Genomic DNA, 23,625 nt, shown 5'->3' with positions numbered 1-23,625 from the left:
ATTGGTTTTGTATTTTTACAATCAGACGAATATGAGCTTAAGAAAGCCCATTCCTTATTAGGGGCTTAGGCCTGCAAACTCAGCCCAAGCCCAGCTCTACTAATTGCTCCCCATACAAAATGCTTTTATTTTTATTTTTGTACGTAAAAATATAACACATACCTCGAAACCACTAAATATAATACATACATGTGTTATAAAAAATATCTATATGTGCGTTTTTGCATGTGTAATTGTTATATTTTGTGTAATGAGTTTCACGAATTTTATATGCGAATTTGATTTTGTATTTTTATTTGATTTTTATTTTTATTTAAAATAAATAAATTTCATATTCTAATAATTGAAAATTAAAAGAAATATTTGATAAATAAAGATAAAAATTTGTTTTTAATAATAAAAATATGAAAAGCATGTTAGGTCTTTTTACTTCATTATTGCAAAATTTTGGTCAAATTACATTTCGGCTATTAAACTTTTAAAACTTACGTAATAGCAATTAATGTTGTTGAATTATTACATTTTTGTCACTCATCCATTATCTCTCGTTAAAATTATGACGTGACACGTTAATTTAAAGGGTTAATAATCAATTTGATCCTTGAAATATAAATAAAATATTATTTTGATATTTCAAATATTTTCTTAATAATTATTCTAATTTTTTTAAAAAATATTAAAAAGAAATTAAAATTATTTGAAAATATAAAATGTATTATAAATAATTATTGCAAAAATTTTATAATAATATTTATATTAATATTAAATAAAAATAGTTAATATAAAATAAAATAACCCCATCTCTGTTCCCTCCCTTCTACTGTCCTATTTAAGATGTTAGGATAAAGTTATGAGTAATTTTAAGTATTGTATATATATATATATAAAAAGAAACTAACATGCAGAGGTAGAGATTTGAACCACCAACCTAAGACATACAGGCAACTTACTTGCACATATGGTATTGCTTGGGTTTTATAGCTCACATGGTACAATACTTGCAAGTATGTTGATTATATCCCTTAGTTTAGTAATTTGAATAACTTGAATAATTAATTGTATGCATTATACTTACGTAAATATCAAATTACTTTAAAATTTTACAAACATGACCAATATAATTATATTACTAAATCCATCCATCAATTTGTTAAAGAAAATTTAGATTTGCACTAGGGGGGAAATCCCTACTTATATACATCATATATGCAAATTAGTTTTGCTTAAATAACAAGAGTCATGTTGATTATGGTAAAAAAAGGATTTCCAAATTCTAGATTAAGGTATTCAAAATGTGTTGTATTTGCCAAATTTGAATTCAACTTTTTTTCTACATAGTACCCATTCTTTTTACTTCAATATTAATTCTTCATTTCATTTTTTTCTTTTTCATTTGTTTTCAACTTCTCCAAAATATAATGAGTTCAAAAATTTTCACCTTAATTTGCATCAATGTTTTCCCCTTTTCTATAAAGCACTACTTTCACATAATACTAGAATTAATTACATTCTGTTCGTCAAACATGTAACAACTCAAAATTCAGTGGTGTCGGAAAATATGGTTTTAGGACCCTGTTTTCGTAAATTGAGTCCATAAATATTAGATACAAATACTTACGGAGTTAGTATATTGATGAATTGAAATTTGATTAAGTGATTTAGCTGAAATTGTGAGTAATTAAGGCCTAGGGGTTAAATTGTAAAAGTTCAATCACTATAAAATTTTAATTAGGAAATGGATTGAGGATCTAGATAGAAATTATCCAAGGGTTAAAAGGGTAAATAAACTAATGTTTTTTTATATAGATAGTGGGACGTAATGATGATATCTATTATGCCTAATTTATAATTAAATTAAACTAAACATGTTTTAATAATTAATTAAACTTACTTATTTAAGTTAATTTGTTTACTAATTATACTATATATATGTTAAGTGGGATTAAAGCTTATCATCTTTCTCCCAATCGAAACCACCATTGAAGAAAGGAAGAAAATTTCAAGATTTTCGTCAAACTTTCGGCTTATAGGTAATATAATATAGCCCTTTTCTTGTATCCTTTATAGATTTAAGGTTATGGGAGTTTGATTTAGCTATTCCATGTACTAATTTGTGAAACTGCTAAAGTTTCAGAAAGTTACTATTATTGATTTCTTGAAGAATTAGGTTTGAATTTGATAGAAATTAAGCTTAGTTTAAGAAAATGATAAAATTGTAAAGCTTAATTATTGATTTCATACATTAGGACACAAATTGAATACAACACAAAATAAATTGATTTCGTACAATATTGCAACATCATCCTTCGTAATGTCATGACATTGAGTAGATAAAGAGTGATGTCACGACATCATCCTTTGGAACATAGCAACATTGAACTACAACGTCACAGCATCGTCCTTCAAAATGTAGCGACATTGTGTAGGCAGAGCGACATTGTGACATTAGGTAAGACAATGTTGCAACATCACACAATGTCTCAACGTCATGCACTATAGTGTCTCCTACTGTACTATTTGTTGGAATGTTAGTACGCCTCGTGGCTTATTGAAAAATTATTCTGGAGATCACAACCTATAAATCCATGTACGAGGAATGATCTGGGTTAATAAAGGTTGAAAGTAGACTTTAAATGATTTGAAAAATAAATATTGGTATGGGTTTGAAGCCTCTATTGATGTCGCAAACCTTAGCTGCAACGAAAATATTCAGGCCTCTATGTGATCTACCAGACAATAATGACCGAAAATTCTCTCCAAAACCTTTTTGGAGAGTTTTGCTTAATTTGGAAAACACAAATTCTAGATGTCGCTCTTTCGGGTATGCAAAAAGGTGGGATTAAAGGATTGATATGATTTCCTTTTTATTCAAAAACATTTTGAATGTCTGGATTAAAGGATTGATATCCTTTTCTTTTATTCAAAAACGCGTTTTTGAATGCACACAATCACATAATGATTATTAAGGGATTGCCATAAAAATCATATTCTTTCTAAAAGAATATCAATATTTTAAAATCCTTACAGTAATTCTTTACCAAAAATAACTAATTATCTAGTTAGTAATTTTGGTAATAGCATTTACCCAATCTAAGATTATGTGAAGCCTATTTCACATTACTTAAATTCGGTTATTTATGTGCGTGCATCAAGCTTGCACATACATTGTGTTTAATATTTAAATTTATCGAATTAAATTAATTATGAGAACATTTTTATAATTAATATAATTTGAGCATCAAGTTAAATATAACCCTATCTTTCTACATATTCCAATTTTTAATCATAGGGTGTGACCCTGTAGGATCTTGCAACATTAGCAGTAATATTAGAATATTTCAATGTTATAAACAGTAAGTGTCATTTGGCAATGCATCAATGTTACCCAAATTACAAGAAGTTTTGGTTCGAAATAATCTTTCCGTGATAATGCGATCATGTAGTACATCTCTTTGTCCTTGATATATAGATTGAACAAAAGTCATAGAACAGTCACACTTGTATGGTCCAATCTCTTGTTTCTTGATTTTCCGAGTAGACTACGATAAATAAATGAGTGTGATATCTTATATTAGTTCATTTGAGCATATCCATGCATTTATAGTCTCACTCGATAAAGAGGCCTAAGATATTTCTCCCATTATGTAAGAGGGACAAATCATATCTTGGTCACTCACCTCCCACAACACAGATTGTGGCATACCTAACATCTGTCTTTATATTACAACCATTTGCGGAAGACGTTTAACTATGTCAAAGCATATGACTCATGATGTTGAGACTATGATAATCTTAAATCTAAGGATCATACATATAATTATGACTATGAAAAATGTTGTGACTATTATATAATAATCCAATAAGCATTCTCATGGCAAGTCAGTCTAGCATATTGTTCTTTAATATATAATTATGAGTCGATTTGATATCATATATCCATAACAACACTTGTTATTAATCAAACACATATTAATCTCAATGCATTATTGTTACTTAATTAAAGATATTTAAGAATGATTATATCATTATTTGAACTTTTTCATTATATAATTTATTTTAACATTGAAATAATGCTTTTATTAATAAACTAGGTAAAAACTATGTTATTACAATTATCATATGGTTGGTCTTTGAGCCTTCCGATATTATTTTGGACTTTTAAGCCTTCCGAGCCTTGTGCTTGGCCCATATATTAGTATGTGAAGAAATTAAATAATAAGATTTTTATAACTTTACATTTGTTGGGTGCAGTTAAGCAAATATAGAAGGTTTTTAGTTTTGATAATTTGTAATATATATTGATATCATATAAAAATATTTTAATAAATTATTTGTAACTTTCTTCTCATTGTATTTGAAGCATTTATATTAATATATGCATATTTATTTAGAAGGATGAATCTCCATAACTTAAATGTTTGCTTCGTCTCAGTTTTTCAGAAAATTTGTAGTTAAGTTGTTAATTGTATTAACAGCAACAAAAGGTTGAGATGGCCGAGTTGGTCTAAGGCGCCAGATTAAGGTTCTGGTCCGAAAGGGCGTGGGTTCAAATCCCACTCTCAACATTTCGTTTAGTATTTTTACAATCAGATGAATATGAGCTTAACAAAGCCCATTCCTTATTAGGAGGTTAGGCCTGCAAACTTAGCCCAATCCCAGCTCTATTAATTGGTCCCCTCTAGCTCTCCATACATAATTTATTTTTCTATTTAAAAACATATTCGCGTCTTACGTTTGCTTTTTGCTTCTATTCTTTTTTCAACACATCAATAGTATATACGTGTTATAAAAAATACGCTCACACGTGTGTTTTTGCATGTGTAATTGTTATACCTTGTGTAATGGATTTTGCGAACCTTACAATATATCTTGAGAATTTGATCGTGTATTCATAGAGAATTGAACACATGTGAACCTAGGCTAGTTCGTGAATCAATTTGCAAACTCCAACTTGGCAAACTTTGGAAAGGGATAGCTTCGCTAAGATTATGTGAGGACACGTGGACGCCCAGAGTAATTGATTGCTAGTCGCCCTAACATGTCTCATCTTAAGACGTCACATCACCGTCACTGTTAATAGTATCAAATTAGACTTTCACGCCAACAGTCTCTTTCCATCTTTCATTCTTCTCTCCCTTATCTTCTATTCATCTTTTTCGCTTGTTCACCTCACTGGTTAACAATTGATGTGGTGATTGTGGACATACATAGCACACTCAGATACCAATGATTCTCAAAGCACTAAGTTTGATCATGCCAATGATCAAGTTATAGACCCCGTTGGTCATAACATTAGAGCAAACATAAATTAGACAATAAAAATTGAACTAGGATCTATTGCATGCTAGTCAGCAACATCCCTCGCAAAACCAAACCAACCCACAAAATAAAAACCAACAAAATCCATACCACTAGTTTTACCAATACCCCATGGTATTATAACCCCAGAACTAGCTAGCACTACGCTGAAGCATTACCCACAGATTAAGGGTCTCAGCATCATCAGTCTAGTAATCAACAATATCTATACATGCAAGAGAAAATAAGAGTTATGAGAAGCAAATGTCTTTTCAAAAACTGAGATATGAAGAGCAATATGCATGCCAAGGTAATGAAATTTAGTAGATGAGTTCGTTGATATGGATGATAAAGATGATAGTTATGATGAGTATAGTTTTCTTAATCAAAATACCTTGGAGCAAAAAATAGAGAAGTTAGAAAAACATTTAAGGATTTTCAAAAGTTAGACTCCTTTGGATTAGTGAAGAAGTATAAAAATAAGCCCTGAGCTAAGATAATATTGCAACATCATGTTTTCCCCACGTTTAAATTTCTCAAAATGATGTATGATGGTTGAGGAAATCCCCAAGATTATTTAGTACATTATGCGAATCATCTGGGCTTCAAATGAAGTTAAGTGCATGGCATTTTCAATAACATTGAAGGACTCAACTTAGGTGTGATATTTGCAATTGCCACAGTTTTCTATCATAAGTTTCGAGCAATTAGCTGACCTGTTTATAATCAGGTTCTTGCGAATAAGACATTGAAGTAATCTCCCGCCTGTTAGAGTATGCCCAAAGATCAATCATGAGATGGTTGTAATAACATACTTGATTTATCATGTTTATTAATATAAGGCGTTACCATTATTATTTCAGGTTCTTTTCTGTGTGTATAAATAAACTGTTTTCTAATAATGTCCTAAGAATAATATGATTATTCTTAAAAGATCCTTAGTCAAGTATTATTGTTGGATAGGACAACAATAATGCATTAAGACTAACATGTAGTTGATTGATGATAAAGAGTTATCATTGATATGGAATATCATAATCGATGCATGAATATGTGTGTTAGAGAACAACATATTGGACTGACCCATTATGAGTATGTTTCTTGGATTATTATGTAATTGTCACGACATTACTCATAGTGATTAATATGTATATGATCCTCAGACTTGAGATCATCATAATCCCAACATCGTGAGTAGTATATTTTGATACAGTCAAACGTACACCGTAACTGGTTGTTCTATAAAGGCTGGTGTTGGATATACCACAATCGATGTAGAGGGATATGGTTGGTCGATATAGAATAAGTCCCTCCTACATAATGGGAGTAATATCTTAGGCCACTTGATTAAGTGAGACTAGAAATGCATGGCCATGCTCAAATAAGTTGATATGAGATGTCATACTTATTTGTATATCGTAGTCTGCTTAAAATATCAAGGAACATGGAATGAACTATACAAGTGTGACTATTCCATGACTTGTGTCCAATCCAGAGATAAAGGACTTAAGGATTATTGTATAAAAGGTTAATCATAAAAGGTTATGTCGAATCATGATCTCTTGTGACTTAGGTAGCAATGATGCATTGCTAGATGCCACTCATTGTTTGTAACATTGGAATCGTTCTAGTATTACTGCTAACGTTACAAGAACCTACAGGGTCACACCCTATAGCTAAAATGAACGGAATAAACCATAGTTGGTATTGTTTTTAGGTGTCACTTGAATTAAATTAATTATAGAATTAATTTAATTCGATTTCCAACACATTATGTACAAGGTTGTTGTACACATAATGAGGTTAGCATATGAATTCAAATAAATATATGGTTTACCGAAATTATATTATAATTAATGTAATTATAATTTTCGGTTTAAAATATTATTATATTTATTTTAATTCATAAATAAAAACCCTAAAAAATAAATAATAAGGATATAAGTATCCCGTTTTTCTTTGTTTTGGTCGAGCAGCCGTCAAAGAAAATTAACTCTCAAAACTGTTTTTGGGATTTCTTCCGTTCGTAGTCAACTGGGTGGTTCACGTAGAGGTCGGAGTCTCGATAGATTACGGCTTAGTTCGACTGTAGATCAGACTACACGTTGTTGAGAAGTTGCTGTCTACTCAGAACAGCATTAGGTAATTTCGTAACCCTTTTCACCCCGATTCGTTCCTCACACATGGATCCGTGGTTAGGGTCGCCGATTATTAAATTTTTCCGCTGCGCCGTAGGGGTGCCGGCGATCCAACATTGCCTACTTCATGTCCATCAAGCAGCGTGAGGATGAACTTTTAAGGGGCTTTATGAAAAGGTTGAATGCAGCAACCATGGTCATAAAAGACATTCTTAAAGAATTTACTGCTGAAGCTTTCATGTCTGGAACAAACTACCAATTTTTGAAGTATAATTTAATTGATAAGCTCCCAACCAATTTGTCAGCATTAAAGAATATATTGTTTAGATCCCATTGAGAAATTCTAAATCCAAGCGAAATTTTATTTGTTTTTGAAATCTGTTAGTTGTTCATTTATCTGCTTAGACAACTTAGCTTGGCTCATCTTCATCTACAACTTGGTCTTTTGTAGTGATTGTCAAACAACTATCAACACTGGATATTCTTTGTTTAAAAATATGTAACATAGCAACACTGAATACCTGAGAACTACTTCAATCGGCCTGTTAGATATAACTAAAAGAATAGTAATAATGAATATTCAAACCGATTGAAAAACCACAAACTTAAAAAGTGGAGACCATGTATTGATGTTGCAACACAAGTTTCTTTATTTGTATTCAGGAGTAGAATATTATTCTTGATATAATTTGTAAGTAAATCATAAATTTATGTTTTTGATTTTATATTATTTACGTATTCACTCCATTAATAATATATATATGAATAAGCAAAACCATAAATACTAATATGGTTGAACCCATGTTTCGTCTTCTGTTAATTATTTGTTTTTTATTAAATTATAGAGTAAAAATTTAAATATTACAATCTGTTCAAAGTTATTGTATTATTCGTATATTTAGAATTTAATATTTATATTTTTAATTTTAAGAATTTAGTCTCTTTATTTTTTAAATTTAAAAATTTAAGTTCATTTATAAACATCGTTAAACTTCCGTTAAATTTACTAGTGTGACATTTTAAAATTAAAAAAAATACTCATTTAATATCGATGTAAAACAAAATCACATTGTGAAGCAAGAGTGCTAAAAATTTCTAATTTTAGATAAAATCTTATAATATCATATATATATAATTTATACTAAAAATAGTTAATAATAATGATATTTCAAACAATTATCACAATTTTATACCTCCAAATAAAATTGTATTGTAACTTGTAATATAATATATAATAGAGAGTTTGGAAATTCCAATCGCTATTTCCTGAGGTGTAGAATTGAGAAACTAATATTAGTTAAGACCTTAAATGGCATATTTGTATAGTTCAAAGTCAATGAGTATACGAGAAACAGTGGCTGACAATCAATCTACGAACCGCCACATCTGCTCCCTGCAACATTCATTCTCTCTTTGTCTTTTCTCTGATTTCTTTCTTCTTCCTTCTCCTGTTGGTTGAGATCAAAAGCCAACCAAAGGACCTTAGCTATGGCTGACCATGCGGCGAAGCTGCAAAAGAAGGCACCTGATTCAGTTTTCATGGGCACAAGGGTTCGAGTTTTCTCAAACGTAAGAAGGTACCTGGATCTCTTTCTCAAACTAACTCCCTCTTTAAACAAAATGAAAGGCGCCGGTGATGACACCAACAACAACAATCAATCAACCACTTTGTCCAAGCTATTTAATGCAAAATGGCACGTCTTCAATTTCATATCTTATTTCCTCCTCTTCGGTTGTGGGCTCAGTGTTGGTGTCATTCTCAGTTTTCACCTCAAAAACATTTCACTGGATCTACATACCCAGCTTTCTTTGACCTCTAGATCATCATCACCGTCGTTGGCAATGGCACCTCCGCAACCATCTGATTCGCCTGTTGAAACAATATCAGATGATGGAGCTCAGTATGGATTAAATGATTTTCTGGAGCCACCAGAAGCAATGCATGGGATGGATGATGCACAGCTTCTATGGAGGGCTTCAATGATTCCCCGAATTGCTCAATATCCTTTCAATCGAGTTCCTAAAGTGGCTTTCTTGTTTTTGACAAAAGGGCATGTTTCATTGGCTCCATTGTGGGAGAAATTCTTCAAAGGGTACAAAGGGATGTATTCCATCTACATCCACTCCAATCCTTCTTTTAATCTGTCAAAGGCAGCAGAGCCTCAAGGTTCTGTGTTTCATGGCAGAAGAATTCCCAGCAAGGTTAGCCTATTGAATTTTCCATCTCACTTTTTCTTTTTAATTGTTGAATTTGATAATAGATAATACGATTAAGCGCGACTCGAATTCAAGCCACACCTAAACGATAAAGTAAAATCCTTCACCATCAAGCTATGATATATGTTGAGTATGACTCCTGTTTCAGTTAAATTTGATAAATAATCTTCCACTTAAACTATGTTTATTTGTTTCAATTAAACTCTGATTGGTCTAGATTATTTTATTATTTGACCTATAAACTTAGCCTATAAAGAGACTCTTTACAACCTTAGAAAACACACTCATTAGAGATTAGGACTCATAACACTTTTAGAGAATTTTGTATTTATGTTTTGAGGGTTTTTTGTTTTCGAATTTTCAAGGTTTAATTTTTATCTCCACCTTTTGTAATTTTTATTCTTTTGTCATTATAGTAAAATTATCTTTGCACGTAATTTTTTTATCCTCTTTGGAGGGGGTTTTTGCATGTTAAATTTGTGTGTTTAATTTTTCAATTCTTCGGTATTTTTACTTGTTCGTTGCTTAATCGGGTCGATCCCCAACAAGTGGTATAAGAGGTAGTTCAATTTTCGTAGATTAGCCCATTAAGAGATAGTAGCAATAAGGTTTGAAATTGAGAAGTTCGACGATGTCACAGATTTCAATCTGTGGTAAGTTCGGATGATAGCAATTCTAGTTCAAATAAGATTGAAAAAGGTTATTACCAGGAAAAAGCCTGAGAATCTAAATCAAACAGAATGGGAAGAGCTTGATGAAAATGCCTTATCTGCAATCCAATTGTGCCTTACGAATAAGGTATTGCAGGAGGTATTGATGGAGAAGACCTCATCCGCCTTGTGGAAAAGGTTAAAAACTCTTTATGCGACTAAGTTTCTGGCTAACCGTTTAATGTTGAAACAACGTCTATTTACGTTTCGTATGAACGAAGGTGAGTTTCTTAGATATCACATCAATCAATTCATTACTCTTTTAAATGATTTAAAGAACATTGAGGTTCAAATTGACGATGAAGATCGGGATATGCTATTATTGTGCTCTTTACCCCATTCATACAAGTCTTTCAAGGAGACTCTGATTTATGGTAGAGACAAACTCTCGTTAAAAGATGTGAAGGGTCATATGTTGAGTAGAGACAAACTCGACAATGAGTTTAGTTCGGATGGTAAGGCAGATAGGCAAACTTCCGTTTTAGTAGCATCAAAGAAGCGAGACAGAATGTGTCACTATTTTAAAAAGTTAGGTCACATCAAAGTAGATTATTATAAACTGTAAAATAAAAGAGCTGTTGAGAGTAACGAGGAAGATGTAGTTGGTGCTAATTTGGCCGATGAAAGCGATGATGATTTCTTGTTAGTGTCAACAAGCGATAACTCCAAGATTACGTCCAAGTGGATCCTAGATTTGGGATTTTTTTGTTCACATGTGTCCCAATAGAGAATGGTTCTCCACATACAGTTCAGTTGAAGATGGAGTTGTATGCATGAGAAACAATTCATCTAGTAAGGTAATTGGTATTGGTACTGTTAAAATTAGGATGCACGATGGGACGATTAGGACACTCTCAGATGTCAGGTATGTACCTGATTTACGAAAGAATCTCATCTCCTTGAGTATTTTAGACTTGCAAGGATGCAGAATCAACATCGGGTCGAGCGACATTAAGGTATCTCATGGAGCTCTCATTTTATTAAAAGATAAAAAGATTGTCAGTCTTTATATTCTGAAGGTTCTACAGTGACCGGTGAAATTAAACGTCCCTTGTCTGTTACGGTGTCGAAGTCAACTCGTTTGGAGCGGAGACAACTTGGTCATAGGAGTGAAAAATGTATGACCATTTCGTTGAAGAGCACTTCTCTTTTGGATGCAGGTTTTGAAAAGTTAGGGCAATATGTTCGTGAAAATCAGACTCGGGTTAGTTTTAATTTGTAAGTGTGCAAGTCGAAGGCTAGAAGTCTTCCAGTTTCTAAGCACAGATTCAACTCAGTTAATTCCTTGCATAGATTAAGATAGGCTTGTGGCGGGCTTTGGCAAAAATGGCGTTGTGGAAATATGAGTCAAGGTGGAGATTTGTTGAGTATGACTCCTATTTTAGTCAAATTTAAGAAATAATCTTCCAGTTAAACTCTGTTTATTTGTTTCAATCAAACTCTGATTGGTGTAAATTATTTCATTATTATTTGACCTATAAATTTAGCCTATAAATAGACTCTTTTACAACCTTAGAGAACACACCCATTAGAGATTAGAACTCATAACACTTTTAGAAAATTTTGTATTTACGTTTTGAGGGTTCTTTGTTTTTGGGTTTTCAGGATTTAATTTTTATCTTCATCTTTTGTACTCTTCAATCTTTCGCCATTATAATAAAATTATCTTTGTCTGTGATTTTTTATTCTCTTTAGAGGGATTTTTTCACGTTAAATTTATGTGTTCAATTTCTCAATTTCTTCCATTATTTTTATTTGTTCGTTGCTTAATCGGGTCGATCCCCAACAATATATGTTCAAATTTTAGAATAATTTAAAAGCAACTGTAAATTAGTTTTAAACTTGTGCATACTACTTAAATATAATAAATTTTAAAAAATATATTTATATTTCCCAAAAATTATTTAGAATAAAAATAAATTAAGTTTAAAGAAAATTAGAGTATAAATTCATAATTTATCATACAACACTACTTTTATATTTTTAGTAATAAATTGTCTTACACAAAATTTGCAGTAAGAAGATTTTCAACCATATAAGTAGGTCTAATAAAATTGCTTTTAGGGGAAAAATGATTGGGTAACTGATTCTCAAAATGTGTGGTCGGAGCTTTGCCTAATATGTATATTTACATAACTTAGATTTATTGAATTAAACGAAGTTATGGTATTGTTTTTTTTTTGTTATAATTTTTATAGCTATACAAATAATATTTTCATAAAATTTGTAAATAATACAATAAAGTAAAAAATAATTAATGGAGCATTTGGTAATAAGATTACGTGAATGTAACATTACGAGTAGATTGTGAGATTACCTTATTTGGTTCATTTGGTTAGAATGTAGGATTCAATGTTTGATTGACGGAATGTAAGGTTACTTAGAAGTACATTTTACTCAATTGTCTTTGTTATAGAATTTTTTTTAATAAGTTTAGTTCCTTTAATATTTTTTAGTCTCAATTTTCATAAAATTATGATAAATGTCAAGACTTACAAAGTACATACAAAATATCTTAGTTCACTTTTTATATTCTAAGAGTCATTTGCAGGCTATTTTATATACAAAGATAACTGTTAACTAACTTTAACAGCTAACTGCCTACTGCCAACAACAAACTAACTACTTTAACTGACTTTAGCTATACAACAGATACTCATAACATGCCTCGATTTTTATTAAGCTTTCCTTTCTCCTTGAGCTTTCCAAGCATTATTGATCATTCGAAACTGAGTCCTAAATTTGTTGAACATCCCTTCAGACAACGGTTTTTGTTAGAACATCTATAATTTGATCTTGGCTAGATACATGACCTACTTGGAGCACCCCTCTTGTAACTTTTTCCCTCACAAAGAATAAGTCCAACTCGATGTGTTTGAACTTGGAATGCATGATTAGATTCCCTGCAACTACAACAACAGCTGTACTATCACACCATACCAAGGCTTTAGTCTTTGGAGCAGAAAGTTCAGACAGTAGGGATTGAATTCAGACCATTTCTGTAGTAACGTGTGCAAGATTTCTGTACTCTGCTTCTGCTGTAGACCTGGATACCACCTGTTGCTTTCTCGAGCTCCAGGATACAGTATTACCTCTAAGAAAAATACAAAAACCAGAGGTAGACTTACGATTATCCGTATCGGATCCCCAGTTGGCATCAGAAAACCCCTCAAGTAAAAACTTTGAGGAACAACTGAACTGTAAACCATAGTCCAACGTCCCTTGAAGATACCTCAAGATTCTTTTAATCGCTTTAAAATGGAAATCCAACGGCTTGTGCATGAACTGACATACTTTATTTACTAAGAAGGCAATTTCTGGCCATGTAATTACAACATATTGTAATGCCCCAACAATGCTCTTGTAAAGGTGCTCATCTTCAACATGACTCCCCCCATTAGCTGACAACTTGCAGGTGGTAGTCATTGGTGTAGGGATGCCCTTTGATCAATCCATGGAGGCCCTTTGAAGAAGCTCTAATATATACTTTTTCTAACTTAGAAAAACACCATCCTTATTGTAAGTGACCTCTATGCCAAGAAAATAATTCAGCTGACCTAAGTCCTTCAAAGAAAATCGAGCATTCAGACCTTGTACAAAATGGTCGATGGTTGGACTATCATTCCCAATGATAATGATATCATCCACGTAGATGAGAACATAGACCAACTTTGACCTCGAGTGATGAACAAAGAGGGAATTGTTAGCCATCGAGGCTTCAAATTTGGTAGCGAGCAAAAACTTCTTTAGTTTGTGAAACCAGGCTCGAGGTGCTTGTTTAAGGCCATACAAAGCTTTTCGCAACCTACACACCAACTGCTGACCAGATAAACCTTATTGCTCGAATCCTGGTGGTTGCACCATATAAATTTCTTCATGTAAATCACCGTTTAGAAATGTGCTGTTAATGTTGACTTGCCTGAAAGCCCATCCAAAAGAAATAGCTAGTGCAAGGACCACTCGTATTGTTGTTGGCTTGACTATAGGACTGAAGGTTTCCTGAAAGACAACACCTACTTCTTGCAGATATCCCTTAACCACTAATCGTCCTTTGTATCTTGCAACCGAACCATCAGCATACCTTTTTACTTTGAATATCCACTTACATCCAATCGCCCTACGTCCTTCAGGAAGAGGAACAAGGTCTCAAGTATGATTAGAGAGTAATGCATTGTATTCTGCCTGAGCTACTGTTGTCCAATCAGGGCTTTGAAATGCCTCTAAAATAGATGTGGATTCTTTCTCAGTCAGAAAGGAGGAGAAGATCTTAGGCTTGTAGATGCCACTCTTTGACCTAGTCTGCATAGGATGAAGGTTAACATTGATGGGTTTCCGCGAAGGAGCACCAGATTAATTAACTAAGGAAGGAACACAAGTTAAAGGAACCAGTGGGCAAATCAGCCCGAGGAGGACAACTACTTGACCCTGAGGAAGGAGATACCACAGGAACATTATGGTCAGTAGGTAAAACCATAGGGAGATGAGATTTCTGATGATCTGACCGAATAGAGGCCAAAGGTGACTATGGAGAGAATCCATTTGCAAGAGGATACTGAGACTCATCAAACACTACATGTCTCGAAACAAAAATGCGACCACCTTCATCGAGACACTTGTATCCCTTCTGATTAGTACCAATACCAAGAAAAACACATCTCTTTGACCGAAATTGTAGCTTATGTTGTTGAAATGGTCTCAAATAAGGAAAGCAGACACATCCAAATACTTTAAATTGAGAGTAAGTGGGTTACAAGTTGTAGAGGTTCCCATAAGGACTGCATTGTTGGAGTATGGGGGTGGGTAGTCTGTTGGCTAAGTGAATTGTATGAGCAAAGTCATATACCAAAACTTCAAAGGCATGGATGCTTGAGCTAAGAGAGTAAGGCCCATGTCAACAACCTACCTGTGTTTTCTTTCAGCAACCTCATTTTGTTCTCGGGTGTGAGGACACGTGACCCTGTGTTGAATACCAAGTCGAGAGAGCTCACTCGAAAGGGCTCGATACTCCCCTCCTCAGTCGCTTTAAAGCATCTTAATGGAACATCCAAACTGTACCTTGACCATTCGATGGAAATGAGTAAAACACTGGAGAACTTCAGATTTTGTCTTGAGAAAGTAAAGCCATGTATATCTACTATGCATATCAACAAATGACACATAATAGGAAAATCTATTTGATTTCACATGCGTTGGTCCCCAAACATCAGAAACAACAAGTTCAAAGGGTGATGAGTACATCATTTTTGAATGATTAAAAGGAAGCTTGTGTACTTTTCCTAGTTGACAAGAACACACATGAGGTAAACTATTGTGTTTAAAAGGGACATTACAGGTACGTAGCACATAACTCAAGATGTTATTAAATGGGTGGCCCAGCCTTGCATGCCACAACATAGGTAAAGAAGTAAGCTGTGTACTGTTGAGAAGAGCGGAGCTGAATTTCTGAGCACCAATGGGCTTTGTAAGAGCTTTGGAAGAGGCAGCATGAGAAACATCGAACCTGTAGAGGCTGTTATGCATATGGCCCACTAGTAGAGTTGTCCCTGTCTGTATGTCCTTTACAAAACACAAAAATGGGTGAAACTCAAAGTACACAGCATTATCCCTTGCAAATTGCCCTACTAACAGTAAATTCTTACAGACATTGGGAACATGGAGAACACTTCGGAGATGTAAGAGCCTAGAACCAGCCAATAAGGTAGAGGAACCTACACTACTTATAGGAACCAGTTAACCATTTCCCATAGAAACTCGAGTCGTACCAGTATAGGGAGAAGCAGCTGTGAGATTGAACAGGTCAGGGGTGATATGATTTGTTACCCCTGAGTTTGGGTACCATGTTTGTTCAAGTGGGGTGAAGAGGGAACCTCGAGAAGTAGACTGACTTGAGATAGCGGTACTAGGGGAGAACGTTCCACAATAGTGAGGCACAGAGGGATATGTAGAAGAAGAAGAAGAAGAAACCCCTTGACCATGAAGTTGATGACAGTTAACTTGTACCGAATGTCTAGGTCCTACCCTAAAATAATTCTTATCGAACCTATGGTAGCAAGTCTGAACCATATGACCCATCTTTCCACATAGTTGACACCGTAGTCTAGACCGTGACCAGCTCCGTCCACTGCTACGAGCTCGTCCACGAGACTAACCTCGGCCTTGTCCCTTTTGTTCTTGCTTAGATTCTTAAAAAACGATGGAGGCTACAGATTGACCCAAGTTTTCTGTACTATCTTGTTGAGAGTGAGAAGCCAGATTGGCTTGCAAAAGAGTATCAGTTAGTGAGACCATCTGTCGTGCTTCACAGTCAATAAGCATTTCGATTAGCAAGTCAAGAGAGATAGGGGTTGCTGAGGCAAGAACACGAATAGATTCATACTCTATGGGAAGACCAGTTAGTATGATACTAACTTGTTCTTGTTCAGTAACTAGGTTGCCTGCTGCAGTTAAACCATCACTCAGTTGTTTAACCTTGAACAGATACTCTTTAACAGTGAGGCTACCTTTCTTGATCAAGTAGAGGGAATGACGCATATTGGAGATCTTGATGTTTGACTTTTTCCCAAATCATCTTTCAATTGCAGTCCAGATTTCAAGACTGGTCTTGGCCATTGTGAGATGAACCAAGACATCATTTGTAACCGTAAATAACAACCAAGAAGCTAAAAACTTATCCTTCCTCTTGTGAACAAGAAATGCGGGATTATCAACGAGTTGACCCTTATTCCCAGAAATGAAGGGTGAGGGAATGGAAACAGTACCTAGAACAAATCCCTCAAGACCATATCCTTCAAGAATTAACAGAAGTTGATGTTTCCATAATAGGAAATTATGTTCCCCGAGTTTGATAGTATCATGCTTAGAAAAATACTAAACAGTATGTGAAGAAGAATTACTAGAACCATGTGAGTAAACTGCTTCACCATTATTAATGGAATGCCTAGGAGTATCAACTGTTGGAATAGCTTCTGTAGCCATGGCCTAAAAAAAAATTACACCAAGAACCTAACTCTTGATACCATGTCAAGACTTACAAAGTACATATAAAATATCTTAGTTCACTTTTTATATTCTAAAAGTCATTTGCAGACTATTTAATATACAAAGATAACTGCTAACTAATGTTAACAGCTAACTGCCTATCGCTAACAACAAACTAACTACTTTAACTGACTTTAGCTATACAAAAAATACTCGAAACAATAAATTATTACAATTCTTACTTTTTATTACAATTTATATTTTAATAAGAAAATATATTATGTTGAAATAAATTTATAAATCATAGTTATAATAATTCATGAAGAGTGATTGCAACACCAATAATAATTATAGATATAACCATAATTAATATATTAATAAATAAACCATTAAATAAAATATATTGATTATAATTGTAATGTATGATATTTGTTGATTCATTATTAAGAAAAATAATATATTTTTTGTTTTTATAGTCTTAAATTTTATTTAAGAAAAATGCCTAAATTAATTAGAATAATAAAAATAAAAGGTAAATTGGTCCAAAATTTATGATTACACTCGTAATCTAAGATTACTCAAGGAATGGGTCGTAATGAGATTACACCCTATATTACGGGATGGTCATAGTGTGAGATTATTAGATGGTCGAAATGTTGAAATCCAACCATATGGTGGGTTTGGATGGGTGATTGGGTGCGGTGCGGTGCGGTGCGTTTAGTTTACTTTTTATCTCACGCTACAGTATCGCTACAGTATCTAATCTCACCGCCACCGCTATTTTTACATTAACCGCAGATAAACGCACCGCCCATCCAAACTCACCCGTAATCTCATTTCGGAATGTAATATTACAGGTTGCAATGCTATATTCGGTGAACCAAACTCCCCCTGAAGTGTATGATTCAAATATGATTTTTTATAGTAGAATTATTGGAATGTAAGATTACTTGTCACGTTACTTGGTATGTTAGATTACCCTATTTGGTTCATTTGACTACAAGGTAAGATTTTATTACTTGATTGGCAGATTGTAAAATTACCTAAAAACATATTGTACTAAATTACCTTTAATTATAAATAAAGATAAAAAATTATTAAACTATATTGAGAATGAAAGTTAACTATTAAAATATAAAAAAATGATAATGATAATTTTTTTAACTAATAAATAATTAATAATGAAAAAACTCTCTTATAATAATTAATATAATATAATATAATATAATATAATATAATATAAAATACATATATTAATTTTTCTTAATAATAATAAAGGTGCTTTCAATAATAATAATAAAAGATTGCCAGAGATTATGTCGTAAAGATAATAAGTTTAATATCTTAAATACAAATAAATTCTAACTTTGCCTTGATTTTTCTTTTTCTACTATAATTCATATTGGTCAATAAATATCAAAATAAAATTGTATTTTATTATCAAAGCAAAATATTTAAGAAATTGCACATAACATCCTATGATGCAAATAAATTAGTTATTAAATTTTCATTTGGTAAAAAATTAAAAAAGGGAAAAAATTGAGAATAAGTAATGAATTACATTTGACAAATAAGGAAATGAGTTACAAATATTTTAATCTAAATATAAACTCAGAGGTGGATCATTTAAAGTAGACTTGGTCCAACTTGAAAGCCTATTTGAAAAATGGGAGGATTTTGGTAAAATATAAACCTTAAAAATGGACTCGGGTAAAAAAAATAAGGTCCATTTAGAAAATGGACAGAGTCTTGAGTAAGGCTTTTTTGGCCCAAGCCTGGCCCAAATATACAAAAAAAACTATTTTTTTACTATTTTCTTGTTATTTTTTCTTGTTTTTGTTTTCACTATTTTGCTACTATTTCACTATTATGTTGCTACTATTTTGTTATTATTATTTGGATATTGTCTAACTCTTGTTTTATTGTTAATTTTATTACTATTTTAGAGGCGTTTAGTTGTTAAGTTGCATCTATCTTAGTGTTATTTAAGTATACATATTTTTTAATTTATTTTCAATTTGTTGAGAAACATTTATTTTAATGTTTTTAGTATTTTAATGTATTATATATATCTTAAAAAAATTATATAAAAAATTAATACAGGCAGACCAGAGCGAGCCTGAGTTTTAGCATTTTATCCGGGCTAGGTTTGGATAAAATTTTAGGCCCATTTTTCAAATCGGGCCTAGGGGCTTAAAAATTTTGAGAAATTATAATTTTTTCTTTGAAATTTTTAGAAAAGTTTAATTAGACACTTTCAAATTTTTGAAAATTCTCATTATACCTTTTATTTCTTTTTTGAAAATTTTAACTAAATTCACTTAAAATATTTGAAAATTCTCATTAATTTCACAAAAATTTAATTAAACCCAATTTTTTTATTTAAAACTCTCATTATACTCCTAAAATTTTTACTTAACCCCTCAAAACTTAATCCCAAAATTCACCATGGTCTAAATGTATACTTAAAAATAATTACGTTGCATATATTAGTTAGGGTAGATAAACCTATGGCGTAAGGGTAAAATGATAAAAAAAAAATGAAGGATAAAATTTATAGAAAATTAATATTGTTCGGGAATCTTACATTAGGTAATAATTTGGTTAAGTTTTATCTGACATTATTGGAAATGTAAGATTGTTAATTCAAAGTAACCTTACGAAATTCATTCTTAAATCTTAATGTGAGATTTCTTAAACTAAACACCCCGCAGGAAGGAATAAACCCTCTCAAATGAAAAATATCAAAATATTAAATTTGAAATTTTAATGTTTTTATTGTATATGAATTTTATATTCACACAACTTAAATCACTATTAGATTGGTAAGAAAAAAAATTAATAACAAATAATCTTTACTACTATAAAGAAATTTAAGCAAATAAATATAATTTTATTTAGTAAGATTTAAATCAAATTAAAATTAATTTAAAGATTTGAACTCTGTATAATATAATAAATAAAATAATATTTTTTTGAAGAAAATAAATTTGATCATTATCTTCTTCTTTTTTTAGTCAAATTTGACCTTCAACCTTTTAAAAAGAATTAAATTTGATCATCAACCTTTTGAAAAAGAGTCTAAATGATTTTTTTAATGTAAATATCGACTAAAATGTTAAACCTTTAAACTTGGCCGTTGCATGACAATTCATGTGTACCTCATGTTTTTTTTTTTAATTTTATGATTTTTTTATAATTATTTTTAAATTATTTGTTAACGTGATATATAAGACAAATAGTGTCATGCCAACATGAAGTATATTGTAGACTGCCATGTCACACCAACTACATTAAAAAAAACTATTTTAGTGAGCCTTTTCATTAAAAAATAATTTTATTCTTTTTTGAAAGATTAATGGCCAAATTTAACTAAAAAAGAAAATAAAGGTTAAATTAATAAAAAAATATAAACATTGAAAGTTAAACGTATTATTATGCCAGATTATTAAGAATATAAATAGCATGAATATGCCAACACCTCTTGGTGATTTGAATTATTTGCATATTTGATAGTTATTATTTTATTTTAATAATTAGTAAAGTATTTTTATTTATTTATAAAGTGCTATATTCTAAGATTGTTGAAGTTTAATAAAATTTAAACAAGTCTGAAAGGCTACTTATTTGATGATGCAGCAAGTGAGATGGGGACATGTAAGTATGATAGAAGCGGAGCGTCGGCTTCTAGCCAATGCGCTGATGGATTTCTCAAACCAAAGATTTGTTCTTCTGTCAGAAGCATGCATTCCACTGTTTAACTTCTCCACAATCTACGCTTACCTCATGAACTCTACCCAGAGTTACATAGAAGCATATGATAAAGACTCCCCGGTTGGGCGTGGGCAATACAACGAGAAAATGAGCCCTCATATCACAATTGATCAATGGAGAAAAGGCTCCCAATGGTTCGAGATGGATAGGGAACTGGCCTTGGAAGTTGTTTCTGACCAATTCTATTTTCCACTCTTCCAAAGCTACTGCGCCAACGCCTGCTATTCTGATGAACATTACTTGCCAACCTTTGTGACCATGAAGTTTACGCCCAAGAATTCCAATAGAACTTTGACTTGGGTTGATTGGTCCAGAGCTGGCATTCACCCTGTAACCTACTTAAGACCATTGGTAACCGTTGAATTTTTGAAGGCTTTGAGACATGGAAGCCAATGTGAGTATAATGGGCAGAGCAGTAATATCTGTTATTTGTTTGCCAGAAAGTTCTCCACTGATTCTTTGATTAGGTTGTTGAGATTTGCACCCAAGGTCATGTATTTCAATAAATAATCTTCCTGGGTACATGTATTAGTGTAAGCTCATTATTTCATTTTGTAACCAATAGATTTTCCGTACTTAAACCATACAATATGTTCATTTATCTGGGTTTTAAGGATTTAGATTTTTATCAAATTTAACTCTTTTCCACTTTTTTATTTCATGTTTTTCTAAATTTCACATTTTCACGTTTTAATTCAATTATATTTATAAATTATAGTTAATTTTTTTTTAATAATATACTTAGACAATTGCCGATTGAGTCTTAATTCGATTGGTATGAACATTGTTACCTGTTGGAAAAATTACATTTTATGGAAACTTTGAGGCATATTCTCAATAGGTAAAGGTGGAGAGTTGAATCATATAATTATGGTTTCATATTCTACTCCATGAGACCTTTACAACGGTATGTCATATGCTCAAAATGGTTGAGTGATGAATGAGAAATTGATGCTCAAAGTAAGCTACTTGGAAATATTGTTGAGGAAAAGTAAAGACTTAGATCTCATATTAGTTAAATATCAAGTGTGAGATGTGTTTATATATGTGAACTCTCTTGAAATGTTATTGAATGACTAAGTTTGTAATTTTGTCTAGCGCATAGGAAGGGGTGTAGGTTCTAACTCGACGGGGTTGGGGGGTGCATCCCCACGACTGGGCGACCCAAAATGTTGGGCCCAAATAGGCCAATGGATATTTTAGCCCAACATGAATTTATTTTTCCTCAGCAGACATAATCTGCTTATATATGGACAGTATCTTATTCAAATCAAATTGATTTAATTTTTTAAATCAAAATGATTTTTTGGCTCCTTAATGGCAAATTTTGTGGTTATTTCCAAAATTTTCACCATCCTACATGCCTATAAAAGGCTGTGTTTTCTGTAGGATTAAACTTACATTCTAATATTTTCTTATACCGAAATTCTGTTGATTTCAAAATTCTTCTTTTGCCTCTCCATATTTTTACAACATTCCGGTGATAGAAAAAGGTAAAGTTCGTTCATTGATCGTTGTAGAGGTGCTACTACTTTGATCATTGTTGTTGTTGTATCCTGGGAGACATTCGGCTAACGTTTCTCCAAGTACCGTAGAGCGGTCGAATCTGTCTTAAGGAAGCTGTGTTTCATAGGCCTCAACGTTTCTTAAAATCTCTATTATTCTTTCTAATTTAAACTTTTATTCTGTAACAGCCTAATTTTCAGTGGTGTCGGAAACAGTGATTCGATATTACTAAATCTGACCAATGAGTTAAAATTTAATAAACTAATAATTATGGGTCAAGTGTGAATTTAGAAGAATTTTTGAATTAGTGAATTTTGTGATTTATTGAATTTTGTGATTTAAAAAGAATTTAATAGGTAAATTGGGTCTAAAATGAGGTATCGAGACCTCGAGTTCATAAACCAAGCCATAAATATTTTTATAAATATTTATGGAGTTTCGTTGAGTTAGTATAAAAGTTTCGTTAAAAAATTTTAACGTTTGGATAGTCAATTAATTAAAAAAGACTAATAAGGAGAAATTTAAAAAGCAATTAGGCCCAAATTATATGGGCTGGACGGTTGGGCAAGAAAAATCAGCAAGAAAGTAAGGAGAAACAAGGGCAAAATTGGAAATTTTACAAATTAAATATATAAAACAAAGATAAAAGTGAAAAATCTAGAGATCTCTTCATAATTTATTAGAAAAAACGCCATAGGAGGTCTGAAACAAGCTGGTTTCTCATATTTTTATACCATGTGAGTTCAATTCTTTCTTTTTCCTTGAAATTTTTATGTTTTGTGACTTTTACAACTAGGTCCAACTATTGAATTCATTAGTTTTTGATTCCATGGGTGATTTTGTAAGTTACCATGAATAAGTTCTGAAATTTTATGATGAATTATTATAGATTTTAAGTTTTAATTTCATTATATTATGATCTTATTAAGTGATTTTAGTATAAAATGATTTTTAGGACCTAATTGTGAAAAAGTTAGGAATTGGGGTTTTGTACTGAAATTATG

The 23,625-nt window shown here is 32.0% G+C and overlaps 1 protein-coding gene and 1 non-coding gene across 2 annotated transcripts; both read left to right on the top strand.

Annotated features, from left to right (window-relative positions):
* The first annotated feature begins 4,484 nt into the window (after positions 1-4,484).
* On the top strand, positions 4,485-4,565 carry TRNAL-AAG (transfer RNA leucine (anticodon AAG)). Its single transcript has one exon. It is a non-coding gene; the product is annotated as a tRNA-Leu (tRNA).
* Positions 4,566-8,801: 4,236 nt separating this feature from the next.
* Positions 8,802-21,765, top strand: LOC107902473 (glycosyltransferase BC10). The gene is made up of 2 exons (XM_041090796.1): positions 8,802-9,638; positions 20,981-21,765. The coding sequence occupies exons 1-2, from the start codon at positions 8,925-8,927 to the stop codon at positions 21,623-21,625; spliced, it is 1,359 nt and encodes a 452-aa protein (XP_040946730.1). The 5' UTR covers positions 8,802-8,924; the 3' UTR covers positions 21,626-21,765.
* The last annotated feature ends 1,860 nt before the right edge of the window (positions 21,766-23,625 follow it).

The sequence above is a fragment of the Gossypium hirsutum genome, chromosome D04 (assembly GCF_007990345.1).
Source record: "Gossypium hirsutum isolate 1008001.06 chromosome D04, Gossypium_hirsutum_v2.1, whole genome shotgun sequence".
Lineage (NCBI taxonomy): Eukaryota > Viridiplantae > Streptophyta > Magnoliopsida > Malvales > Malvaceae > Gossypium > Gossypium hirsutum.
This window is presented reverse-complemented; position numbering and strand designations above follow the sequence as displayed.